Source organism: Erythrolamprus reginae, chromosome Z, assembly GCF_031021105.1.
Source record: "Erythrolamprus reginae isolate rEryReg1 chromosome Z, rEryReg1.hap1, whole genome shotgun sequence".
Lineage (NCBI taxonomy): Eukaryota > Metazoa > Chordata > Lepidosauria > Squamata > Dipsadidae > Erythrolamprus > Erythrolamprus reginae.
Window position 1 is genome coordinate 23,662,016 of NC_091963.1, and position 14,197 is coordinate 23,676,212.

Consider the following 14,197-nt stretch of genomic DNA (forward strand, 5'->3'; position numbering starts at 1 on the left):
TATTCTCTGGCTGTAGTACTGCTGAAGAATATTACAATATCTTTTTACTCAAAATGCAAAGAATCATTAAACTATATGTATCACCAATAATCACCAAAACCAAGAAAAAGAAATTGCCCATAAAAAGAAGGAAGTTCCAATCCAAAAGAAGATCTCTTTAACAGAAAAACAAAACTGGCTATGTTACAAACTTTAAAAGCTGCTACAAAAATCTATGCCACCAAATAAAGACTGAATGCACCAATTACCATATCAATCAAGAAGAAAACTTTCTGAACATGAAATCCACACGCACCTTCTATAACTTTGTAAACAACCAGCTCAAAGATTTGAGATCTAACCCACCCCTAAAAGGACAAAATAGTAAAGAATATAATGATAAAGCCATTAAAGACAACCTCTTTAACACATTCTTCGGTCTTTGTGAACAGCAATATGCCCAATATTTCCTAGTTGTACCACAAATAACTGTAACAATCTTACACAAATCAATTTTATAGAAGATAATGCGGAAAAGGATTTATGCAACCTAAAACTATCCCTATCTATTGGACCCAATTAACTACATGCATACTGCTTAAAAAAGGTCCTCTCTTAGCTGAACTGCTAAACATAATTTTTGAAAAATACTTCAGGACTAGCTTCTTACCCGACTGATGGTCACTAGCCACAGTGATCCCTGTCTTCAAAAAAATGAGAAAATTACAGACAAATCTCTTTATGTTGTATCACTTGCAAAGTCATGGAATCAATCATAAGCCAATCCATTACCCTCCACCTAGAAACCAACAACCTATTCTCTAACAAACAATTCAGTTTCAGAAAAAAATTATCCTATAACCTACAACTCCTACACTGCAAAAACATATGGACTACATATCTCAATCAGAGTAAAACAATAGACACAATTTACATAGACTTCTGTAAAGCCTTTGACTCAGTGGTACACAACAAACTTCTTCTGAAGCTCAAATCCTATGGCATCGCAGGTTCCCTTCACGACAGGATAACTGCATTCTTGTCAAATGAACAACAAGTGGTTAAAATAGGGAGTGCCCTATCAAAGCCTGTACCTGTCCACAGTGGTGTCATAAGAGGATAAGAACATAAGAAGAGCCATGCTGAATCAGGCCAAAGCCCATCGAGTCCAGCATTCTGTGTCACACAGTGGCACACCAATTGTACATGGGGATCTTGAGCAGAAAGAGAAGGCAAGACCCTTCCTTTCCCTTGACCCCCAACAAGTGGTACTCAAGGGAATCCTGCCTGCCTCAACCAACATAGAGGCAGCACTTGGACATCTGTTTCAATAACCATCTATATGCTTGGCATCCATGAATCTGTCTAATCCTGCCTTGAATCTATCAAGGCTGACAGCTGTCATGACCTCTTCTGGAAGTGAATTCCATAAACCAACGACCCTCTGGGTGAAGAAACATTTCCCTTTATTTGTCCTCGCTTTCTTACCTATGAGCTTTAGGGAGTGCCCCCTTGACCTAGTATTGTGTGATAGAGAAAATATTTTTCTCTATCCACCTTTTCTATCCCATGCATGATTTTATACACTTCGATCAAGTCACCCCTTAAATGCTGTCTTTCAAGGCTGAAGAGACCGAGGCATTGTAACCTGGTATCATAAGGGAAGTGCTCCATTTCCTTTATTATTCTTGTTGTCCTTTTTTGCATCTTTTCCAGTTCCATTATATCCTTCTTGAGGTGCGGTGTCCAGAACTGTAAACAGTACTCCAAGTGTGGTCTCACCATTGATTTGTACAGAGGCAATACAACGCTTGCTGACCTATTTTCGATACCCTTCCTAATCATACCAAGCATGGAATTTGCTTTTTTTACTGCTGCTGCATACTGGGTTGACATCTTCATTGAGCTGTCCACCAAAACCCCAAGATCCCTTTCTTGGGTTGTCTCGGAAGGTTTTGTCCCCATCAGTTGGTAGGTATAATTGGAGTTCTTTGGCCCGATGTGCATAACTTTGCACTTGTTTAGGTTACAATGCATTTGCCACTTTGTTGCCCACTCACTCAATTTCGAGAGACCCTTCTGGAGCTCCTGACAATCAGTTTCACTTTTCACTACCCGGAACAATTTAGTGTCATCAGCAAACTTTGCTACCTCACTATTTACTTCTACATCCAGATAATTAATGAATAAATTAAAAAGTAAAGGATCCAAAACTGAACCTCTTACTTCTTTCTATCTAGAGAATTGTCCATTTATTGCCACCCTTTGCTTCCTACAATTGTCCCTGAAGGCAGTGTTCTAGGACCAACACTATTCATACTTTTCATAAACAACATCTGTGATCATATTACAAGCAACTGCATCCTCTTTGCTGATGATGTTAAATTATTTAATACCACTGGTTATACTGCTACCCTTCAACAAGACTTTGACCACGTATCAGAATGGTCAAACAACTGGCAACTTCAAATCTCAAACAATAAATGTTCTTTCTTACACATTGGCAGAAATCATCAAAACACAAAATACAAACTTGGAGGACACAACCTTATAGTTAATCCTCACTCTGTCAAGGACCTTGGAGTACTCATATCTAATGACCTAAGTGCCAGAACCCACCGTAACAACATTACCAAAAAGGCACTAAGAGTTGCTAATCAAATCCTGTGTTGTTTCCTCTATGACAATATTAATCTACTAACCAGAGCATGCAAAACATTTGCTAGACCAATTCTTGAATACAGCTCACCTGTCTGGAACTTGAACTGCATATCAAATATCAATACAATCGAGACAGTCCAAAAATATTTCACAAGAAGAGTTCTCAACTCCTCTGCTCGCAGCAGAATACCTTATTCCACCAGATTTGAAATTTTGTGCTTAGATAGCCTAGAACTTCATTGCCTTTGATCTGACCTAAATGTAGTTCACAAGATCATTTATCATAATGTCCTGTCAATGATTTTTTTCAGCTTCAACTGCAACAATACATGAGCACACAATCGATTCAAACTTGATGTAAACCACTCCAAAGTCAACTGCAGATAATACAACTTCAGCAACGGAGTAATCAGTGCCTGGAATGAACTGACCTGACTCTTTGGTTCATAAAAGCTTTAACCTTAGACTGTTCATAGTCAACCTCACCCCATTCCTAAGAGGTCTGTAAGAGGTGTGAATAAACACACCATTGTGCATACCGTCACTGTCCTAGGACACTATTGCCTAATTTACCTGCACCTACCTAGCTAATATTCATGTTTATACCAATTCCTACTACCACCTTGTACATGCTTGACAAACTAACTAACTAAAATATTTGGGTCCAGGACAATCAAGGGAAATTACAAAATTTCTGCTTCTGCTAGCAACTTCATAAGCTCTAATGGATGTCCTAGTTACTAATCTGACTATATATTTGAACTATACGCGTGATTCAAGTTTTACATGCTTCTGGAATAGACCAATTCATATGAACAGAAATGTAGCATTTCTAAGAACGGTAGAAGCCAAACAGAGATGGTGATGACAATTCTGAGAAACCAATAATGCAGTATTTATCAACTCTAAATTGACTGTATTGCTTTAGCAAAATGGAATACTAAAAATTTCTCCTTGACCAATCATTGCATCAAATTACAGCTTTTTAAAACTTCTATTTTTTTAAAAAAATAGCGCGATAGCTACAGTATTTGGAGTAGCCATTTATTTTCTCCTTTTCAATGCAGTATGAATTGTGAGCTTATTTCCTTTAGTTCCTAAATGGTCATAAATGATGATGATTTTATAATTGTTTTGATGTGGAAAAGACAACATCCAAAATTCAAGTATTTGGGGGATGCAGATACTTTTCCTTGAAATAACCCTACTTCATGCTGGACATTACTGCCTGCTGGAACAGTTTGAAACAGGGAGCTGTTCATATTCATGTGAATAATGCTTGCTATTGACATGGAAGTTTTGAGTGCACAAGGGTTCATTTCGGCTTTTTCCATGAAACGGAGGTGCACGCATATAAATCACGCTAGTTTTATATTGCCTGTATCAAGACCTACATAGATAAATCTCTACCTCTTCATCTGACAGAAGATGCTTAGGCAGCTATTAAGCCAACAAATCTGTCTCTCTCTTTACCCCTCCCTCCCCCAAATAAATTGTGCAATAATTAACATAGACTATTCAACAAAGAATTCAGAAAGTATATACAATCCAAATCTCATCTAAATTTGGTTGCAGAATAATATGAGTTCCTGTGCTGATCCCATGGTACTCTCTGGCCTAAGGAACGTCCATTAGTGAGTCGTGATCAGCAGAAGCGGGAGGCTAATATGGGTTACAGGGACCAGAAAAACTGACCTAGCACTCTGAAAGCCTGAAAAATTGTATCTATCTCTTAAATTCAATAGTGTAGTTATATAGCCACCCACTTCCTATTTGGATGTGGGATTCTGCAATTTAAGGATTCTGTTGTTGGTCATTTAACAGAAGTAGGTAGCAGGTGGCTCTCCAGATATTTTTGAGCCAATTCATATATTTTTTTTCAATATACGCTGTATTAGCCAGAATTCAGCAAGACTTGCAGGAGCACAGATTGACCTTTTATTTAATAATTGATAGATACAGAACTTGATATCATGTTTTTCCAGTGCCCATATAATTGTTGTTTAACTAGAAGTATGAATCATTTGTCTGCCTTTTATACTTCTTTCATCGCTTTTTCAGAGGAGAAATTCAGTTCTCGATGTTCTGGGTCAAAGACAAATTTGATGCATTTGTCTTTTATTTAGGTGTCAAATTGGTTTGCCAATGCAAGGCGGCGTCTTAAAAATACTGTCCGCCAACCGGATCTCAGCTGGGCTTTACGAATAAAACTATACAATAAGTATGTTCAAGGAAATGCTGAGCGGCTTAGCGTAAGCAGTGATGATTCATGTTCCGAAGGTTTGTTTTTGATACTTTCAAGTTCTCTCTATAAAAAGTCTGTAAAATTGAAAATAATTATTATTTCTCAAGAAGTCAGTAGTCTTGCATGTTGTTTTTGCTTTGATCTGTGCTCCTCAACTATGTCCAATAAGTAGCATCTTCCTGGAAAAAGAAGAATGAATGTCTCTAAAAAATCAGTTCGGAGATTAAAAGCCTGTATATGTCCAGATGGACTATATTGTTTGCTTAAGATGCAATGATGGTTTTGTAGAAAAGGAACAAATCTTATGCCCATTTGATGCCCTCTCCTACAAGAGTTTCTTCCCCAAAGTTTAGTTTGGCAGGAGAATGTCGATTCTTTCTGAATTATTTGAACTAATCTCTCTTAAAGCCCAGTTATGAATGTATTAAGAGTCAAGAGGGAGTTCACTGTATATTTACTCAAAAATATTTGTCTTCTATAGCAATTGCAGCAGTCCACTACTGCAAAGATAAATTATGTACGAAGTGAACCCTGTCTTGTTTCTTTGGGGAACTGCCAAAGTACCATAGTAGATAAACCACGTAATAACATTTTGTCTCACTGCTTTTAAGGGGTGAATCTCATATATATATAATACATAAGTAACCTTCAGAATCTCATACATTGTAATATATAAGTAAACTTCGGTGGGAAGCATACTTCGACCAGGTGGCTGGGAACTGGGAGCTGAGGATCGGGCAGGTTAGAGAAGTCTATGTAAATGGGTTTTAGGACAATGTCATCTGATCTCCGTTTTCCACCGAATGCTTGTTTTGCAATATAAAGATACATAAGAAAAGTTTCTGCTTGACCATTCTTCTCTTTGCAGATGTTGAAAACCCTCCCCGAAATGACGGAGAATACAACACCCAGGTTCACCATGCTGTGATTAAAACAGAAAGTTCTGTCATAAAATCTGGAGTAAAACCAGAAGGAAGTGCCAGTGAGGATTATGTAGCCCCTCCTAAATACAAAAGCAGCTTATTGAATCGCTACCTGAACGATTCGGTGACACATGTCATGACCACAGATGCAGACCTGATGGAAAAAACAAGACAAAGGAATCATTCTGGATCATTCAGCTCTAATGAGTTTGAAGAAGAACTGGTGTCACCATCCTCCTCCGAGACTGATGGAAATTTTGTCTACCGGACAGGTATGTGCCTTTCCCAAAAGACTCTCCTTCATAATTTTTATAAAGTTCCTTCATAATTATTCCTATTTTTTTGTAAGAAGGTTGTTTTAGGGTGAATGCGCTTGTGCTGTTTCAGAGTTTAGAAAGTAAAGATAAACCTTCTCCCTTATCCAGTCATGGCTCAATTCTAAAGGACAGTGCTCAACTCTGTTTCATGGCTGAATAAACCAGCATTGTCTGAAGTTATTTCCATGGTCATGTGGCCAGCATGACTATATGCTGAGGTGCACAGAACGCTGTGGGCTTCCTACTAAAGTGGTACTTATTTATCTACTTGCATTTGCATGCTTTCAAACTGCTAGGTATGGAGGAGCTTGGTGAAGTAGTGGCAGCTCATTCCATCATGCAGCAATTCGTACTCCCAAACCTGATGTTTCTTTAACCACTGAACCGTTGCGCCCCAATGCTGATACAGTGATGCCTCTACTTACGAACTTAATTCACTCCATGACCAGGTTCTTAAATAGAAAAGTTTGTAAGAAGAAGCAATTTTTCCCACAGGAATCAATGTAAAAGCAAATAATATGTGCGATTGCAGAAACCACAGGGAGGGTGGAGGCCCTGTTTCCTCCCAGGAGATTCCTAGAGAGGCCCCATGGAGGCTTCTCCCCACCTTTTCTGGCCCTGTTTCCTCCCAGGAGATTCCTAGAGAGGCCCCACCAAGGCTTCTCCTTGCCTTTTCTGGTTACAGTTTCAGAGGCTCGGGTTTGTAAGTGGAAAATGGTTCTTGAGAAGAGGCAAAAAAATCTTGAACACCCGGTTCTTATCTAGAAAAGTTCGTAAGTAGAGGCGTTTGTAGGTGGAGGTACCACTGTACTAATATCTTGGGGTTTAGAAGACTTTGAATAGAATAGAATAGAATTTTTATTGGCCAAGTGTGATTGGACACACAAGGAATTTGTCTTGGTGCATATGCTCTCAACGTACATAAAATAAAATATACATTTGTCAAGAATCATGTGATACAACACTTAATGATTGTCATAGGGGTCAAATAAGCAATGAAGAAGCAATATTAATAAAAATCTTAGGATATACGCAACAAGTTACAGTCATACAGTCAACATGGGAGGAAATGAGTGATAGGAATGATGAGAAAAACTAGTAGAATAGAAGTGCAGATTTAGTAGAAAGTCTGACAGTTTTGAGGGAATTATTTGTTTAGTAGAGTGATGGCGTTCGGGAAAAAACTGTTCTTGTGTCTAGTTGTCTTGCTGTAATTAATATTATAGTTCACTGCTTCTAGCTATAAAAAAAAATAAATCTAGGTTTCACTGGATGCCTGAGGTTAGAAAGCCAACATTAAAAGAATATGTTCCACCATAGCAAAAGAAACCTTGGTTCCAATTGGTATCCTTGCCAATATAATAAGTCTTGTTAACAGGATTCCTTGGATAAATTAATGGGGCTTTAGGGCTTTCTTAAAAGGAGACATAGATGGGGTCTGATACATTTGAAATGTCAAAGCACACTACTTGATATGAAGCGCAACAGGAAAGACTGTCTTTTTTCTATTTTGGATGAACTTTGTAGCCCTCACGGAAAGTTAAGAGGGAAAGGTTTGGAATCTGGGCAGACTGTCATAAGAGAAGAAACTTTTTCAATTTTTGATCCCAAATCAAGATAGGTTAGCTCCATCCTGCTACTGCCTAGTCTATTTACACCATTCTGCTATTTGGTTAATTATTCTGAAGGCCTTGGAGTTTGGCCCAGGTCTTCAGTGCCAACAGCTCAAGTGATTTGGACTAGTGGTTTGGCTTAAAGTCAAGCAGTTCCATATGAGAAATCCTCTTCTTGCCTGCTTTATTAATAAATATGGATCCTATATTTTTCATCTGTTGCCTCATGACAACATTATGTTCCTCAAAGCTGCACTAGTCTATTAATTTTGGCCCATTTAGACCTACCATGAACTGCATTCCTATGCACTTCTGAAAGAAACCTGAACATCTGAATGATTCCATGGATGAAACTTCATAATGAAATCCACGTTTTTACACTCATATACGAGATCACGTTTCAATCCTCACATTGTAATCTTTATCATTTCTTCCACAGCCCTTTCCTCAAACTCTTGCCTTCTTTCTCCCTCTTTTTATCACAACCTGCAGGATTTTGTTTGAAAGAAAATCTCAAATTAAAGCTTTCCCTCCTCAGGGGCAGAAAATAAGTTTGCTCTTCTTTGAAAAAGGCTTTACTTTTTAAATTATCTTCTGTCCATCCTAATGTATATGCCAGCCAAAAGGCATACCTGTTAGTTGTTGTTCTGTCGGGCTCTCTGATAGACTCCTCCCGAAAATTCACAGGTACAAATTTCAGACACACACACACGTTTGAAAATTCAAAACAATGTTCTTTATAATGAAAATGCACTTAAACTAAGCCCTCTTTTGGTAAAGCAAAGAGCACTCGTCTCCAAACAAACTGGTAATTTGTACAAGTCTCTTATTAGTTCTGTGATACTTAGCTTGCAGCTGTGAGGCAATTCACAGTCCTTCTTCGTTCACAAAGTGAAACACACTTTGCTCTGGTTTAGTTTCAAAGCGGGGAAAAATCAGAGCACAAAAGGTCAAAGTCAGCAAAGCAGGCAAGAAACACAACAATCAGATAATTCTTCACAATGGCCAAACCCACAGGCTGCTATTTATAGCAGCCTCACTCATTACCACAGCCCCACCCAAGCACAGGTGGCCTCATTTTCTTTTATAATAATCTGTCAGTTGTTGCTGCCTATGCATCACTCTCTGCATGCGTGGCTATATCATTAACTCTTGTTCTGAATACAAGGAGGAGCTAGATAATTGATCTCCTTCTGAGCTGTCTGCCACACTCTCCTCCTCCCTGTCACTCATGTCTTCTTGGTCAGAGGAGCCTTCATCAGCAGACTGGGGGGAATCTGCTGATCCACATCCACAGTCCTTGGGTCAGGAGCTGGGTCAGAGCTAACCACAACAGTTGTTATCCAGCTTCTTCCAACCTTCCAATTCCCTGGTTTTCTAATTTTCCAAGTATATCAGACATATCAAAATATATCAATCATTCCAATTTTAATATGTATCTATATTTAAATCAGGACAAGATTCCTAGAATGTTGAACAAAATGCTGTAAAAATATCACAAGATGTTTTGGAAAAGATTATGAAAAGTTTGTAATAGAAGACTGAACAATAGACTATAGTTTGGTAAAATATGAAGGAATCTTGTTTAGCTCAATATATATATATGGGTGAATGGTGGGGATGGGCAGGTTAAGAGTAAGAAAAATAAAAGTGATGTCAACTACTAAATCTGAAATGAGAATTCAAAGTATCTGTGAGATCAAATTTGAGAGTGCTATTATGGATCCTCTATATCTTGATTCCTATATTTTCAAAGAAACTTTCAAAAAGTATATTCTTTCTTTTATTGTTTGGATAAAACTAGAATAATAATAATAATAATAATAATAATAATAATAATAATAATAGTAACAACTCATCCTTTTGATCTCTTCCCCTGAGTTTCAGTCTTACAAGGATCTTACATTTAAGTTAAAATTATTGTGCTTTTCTTCCAAACCTTGGGCTGAGCGATGGACTTTCCTTGAAGTAGTATTCATAATTCTAAAAGGTTTTGTGTAAAATAGGAGCTGTGGTTGTCTAGTTTAAGTGTTTTCCAAGTGAAATCTCTTGGTTTTTGAATACTGTTTTTCAGCATTCCAAGTGCATTTGGTCTACATTACGCGATAATCCCCTGCCAAATTTTAGTTTAAAATGATTGTTGCTCAAATGAGAACACAGTGACTTAAGACATGTGAACTTCTGGTTTTTGATACTTATACAATTGGAATGTATAAATGGGCATACTCTTGTGTAATAGAATTGTTACTGGACTTGGACTGTTTTCTGCCAGCTTTTTAGCTTTGACTGAGAGCTGGAGAAATTTCCTGAAATGACTGAGGCATCCATATACTAACCACTACATCAGGAACAAACCGAACATTTGGAAAAACAACCTATAAATTGTTACACAATCATGCTAATGTCTCTGTGTGCAGAATTAGTGCTATGTAGAGACATTTTCCTTTGAATGTACTCTTGAAAAGCATAAAGACAGATTTAACATTCACAGGGACATTTCTTTTTACTGGACGAATTTAATTTGCAAGGCAAAAAAAACACATTATATAATGCACCACAGTTACAAAGTGGGGATATTCTTTGAAGAGGGAAAAAGTAAGATTCCAAATAGCTATCCTAAAAGCCACCTGGATGAAGAATGTTCAATGGGTGAGTCAGGCCAAAACTTAATTTAATCAATGGGATTACTTTTTCTGTTGAACTAACATTTCCTCCTTTAAAATTAGCACTTGGTAGCAGTATTTTAAAGAATTTTGTGAACTCACTCAAGTTATAAAGGAGGTATAGCACAAGTGATTCTGTGAAATCCAGATTTGTGAAGCTCCCTCTGAACAGTTTTTGTGGACATTGGGTTCTGTACGTGTCTATTGAGCTCTGCAGTGATTTTAGGAGCTGTGGCCTTGCGATCCGTTCTAACAATTCGCTTTAGAGTCCGACGGTCTCTCTCAGACTACTTCGACTTTCGACCAGACCTGTGCTTGGCTGAGGATATTTTCCCTTCTCTTTCAAAAGCAGTCATTACTTTTGAGACATTACCTCTTGAAATGGCAAACATTTGGGCCCTTTCTGTTACACTAGCACCTGCCATTCGAGCACCAACAATTTGGCCTCTTTGAAAGTCTGAGAGGTCTGCCATTTCTAGAAGGTTATAACCAATTTCCTTTAAAAAAAGGTAGTTTAAAAAAACATATCAAATAACAGAATTTTAAAAACCATTAAAATATGTCAGATTTTGATTGATTTCAACATGTTCAAACATTATAATGCCAAAAAGTCAGGTGTTTCCATTTCTTTGTCCACCCCCTGTATCTGAAGGTAAGTAGTAGGGCAGCTCCACTTCTGTTTCATTTCTGAACTTCCGGTTGGCCTGTTGGGCTGTTTTTTGCCATCCCCAGGCTTCAGGAGGCTTTCTTGAGCCCCGGGAAGAATGAAAAACAGCCCAGTGGGTCTACCAGAAGTCTTCAGTGAGGTACAACCCTAGAAACTAAAAAACCTCATGCATCCAATTTCTAAATACGTTCTTTAATTCTGCTAGCTCTCCTACAAATGCTGGGCCTATAATTTAAATTTTCTGAAAATGTCTTAGAGCAGTGATGGTGAACCTTTTTTGGTTTGCGTGCCAAAAGGGGGTATGTGGGCATGCTAGCATGTGTTCATGTGCCCACCGCCTTCCCTCCACCCACCCCCCACTCATGAATCCCTCCATGCTACCCCCCCAAGCATGTGCACAGGCCTTTCTGAATCCCCGGAGGCAGTGGTGGGTTCCTACCAGAGAGCCACACCGATAGGAACTCACTGATGATTCAATTTTTGGCAATTTTTTTCCAGCGTCTCCTGAGAAGGAGTTTCTCAGCTGTGTTTTGGATGAAGAATAAAGCCTTAAGACGAGGGCGCGCGGTAGGGCTTCTTCCAACACAGATACAGCAGGGGGGAAAATGCTGAAAATTGCATCATCAGTGGGTTCCTACTGATGTAGTACCGGTAGGACCCCACCACTGCCCAGAGGTGGGGGGAAAATACCCAATGGACAAACCCGAAGTGCGTTTTTCCAAACTTCTAGTTTGTCTGATGGATGATTTTTTTTTTGCCTTCAGGGGGGTGAAACTGGCCTTTCCCAAGGCCATAAATCAAATGGCCAGTGCGTGCATGTGTGCTGGAACTAACATTGAGCAACATCTCACATGCCATCACAATCTTTTCTTGACATGCTATGACTTTTCTGGCATCTTTCATAACTCTGGATATCGGGATGCTGTTAGAAATGAAAATGGTCAAGAATACATGAAGTTCTAACACACTTCTGTTTAGGTAATTCAAATTATGTAACAAAATACATAGGGCTAGTACAAATGTTTAGCTTATGTGCACCATCAAGTTATACGGGGTTCCGTCAGCCACACTAAGTAAGAATTCTGTGCCATAGAACAGTGTTTCCCAACCTTGGCAACTTGAAGATATTTGGACTTCAACTCCCAGAATTCCCCAGCCAGCGAACACTGGCTGGGGAATTCTGGGAGTTGAAGTCCAAATATCTTCAAGTTGCCAAGGTTGGGAAACACTGCCATATAAGATCTGCCTTGGCTACATTAATGAAATCTTGCCAGTCTGGATTTGCTACAACCCCAACATTTGTCCCTTCAATTCCCCAATGAATCAGGGAGGTGTCTTTCTGAGCTGTTTCTAAATATTATTTTGTTTATAAGGATTTTTTAAAAAAGTTTCAGTTCCCTTTGGCTAATTAATGGTTCTTGCATTTTTCCAACAAGGTCATCTTCCTTATTCTTTACAGACTTGAAAGGACCGAGTAAATATTTTCATAGACTGATACTCCAGGTTCAGCCCTCCCTCGTTCGCGACCTCCAGATACACTCAATTTTAATTCCTATTGTCCTTCAGACAGCCGTCTATGTTGCTCTAGTGTGTTCCAAGTGTATTGTTCTAATTAGCCTGTAATGCATAACAGAAAATGTGGACTCCACTATAAGGTGAACAGACCCATATTTTCAGGAATATGCAAATGGACCTTTAACCAATTAAAGTTTTAACGACATGCCTATCAGAATGGGGCACTGCCAGCATTTATTTCTCTGAGATGTCTTTTCCTTAACTAAAAATGGTCCAATCATGTTTTATTGTTTCCCCCATTATTCATTTCTATATGCAGTTTTCCTCAGTGTGAGGATATATTGAGAGCATGTGCCATCCTGAACAGTACATGAATATGATCTGATTTGAGATATGGCTACAGATATCTCCTTTGGCAATCATCAAGTTCCTTGCCACATCTCCCTTCATATATATATGCAGGTTCAAGTCCCAGTGGGTATGGCTAGCTGATGAGGCCAAAATAAGGCCGAAATAGATCTATCCTAGTCTCCCTTAATTTTCAAATTCAGCTTAAACATGTGACACACACACACACACACACACACACACACATATATTTCGGCGAAATCACATTCACCATCTTCAGGCTGTAGTTCCAATCTTTGTGTTGTTTTAAATGGATATATATATATATATATTTAAATAGGAAGTTGGCATGCAAAACACTAGAGTTTTTCTAATTTGATAACAATTTGAATTTATTTTTATTTTTTTATTTATTTGTTTCTTTATTTTTTTATTTTTTTACTTACTTACTTACTTACTTACTTACTTGTTTGTTTATTTTTTTTACTTACTTACTTAGAAACATAGAAACATAGAAGACTGACAGCAGAAAAAGACCTCATGATCCATCTAGTCTGCCCTTATACTATTTTTTGTATTTTATCTTAGGATGGATCTATGTTTATCCCAGGCATGTTTAAATTCAGTTACTGTGGATTTACCAACCACGTCTGCTGAAAGTTTGCCCCAAGGATCTACTACTCTTTCAGTAAAGTAATATTTTCTCATGTTGCTTTTGATCTTTCCCCCAACTAACTTCAGATTGTGTCCCCTTGTTCTTGTGTTCACTTTCCTATTAAAAACACTTCCCTCCTGGACCTTATTTAACCCTTTGACATATTTTAATGTTTCAATCATGTCCCCCCTTTTCCTCCTGTCCTCCAGACTATACAGATTGAGTTCATTAAGTCTTTCCTGATACGTTTTATGCTTAAGACCTTCCACCATTCTTGTAGCCCCTCTTTGGACCCGTTCAGTTTTGTCAATATCTTTTTGTAGGTGAGGTCTCCAGGACTGAACTGAACTTACTTACTTACTTACTTACTTACTTATTTACTTACTTACTTAATTTACTTATTTATTTATGTTTGGAAGAGACCTTGCAGGTCATCTAGTCCAACCCCTGCTGGTGCAGGAGACTCTACTAGTCCAATAGCAGTCCAGTCCTTTCTTGAAAGTCTCTAGTGTTGGAGCATTCACCCTCTCAGTAGGCAAGCTATTCCACTGGTTGATCACTCTCACCATCAGAAAGTTCCATCTTATTTCTAGGTTGAATCTCTCCTTGGT

At 38.3% G+C, this 14,197-nt stretch overlaps 1 protein-coding gene across 1 annotated transcript in view; it reads left to right on the forward strand.

The window, feature by feature from the left end:
* The window catches only part of MKX (mohawk homeobox), a 79,258-nt gene that overhangs the window by 16,369 nt on the left and 48,692 nt on the right, over positions 1–14,197 (forward strand). The window contains exons 3-4 of the mRNA XM_070726707.1: positions 4,767–4,920; positions 5,754–6,080. Of these exons, the coding sequence (XP_070582808.1) occupies positions 4,767–4,920; positions 5,754–6,080 (481 nt within the window). The remainder of the gene's footprint in view (positions 1–4,766; positions 4,921–5,753; positions 6,081–14,197) is intronic.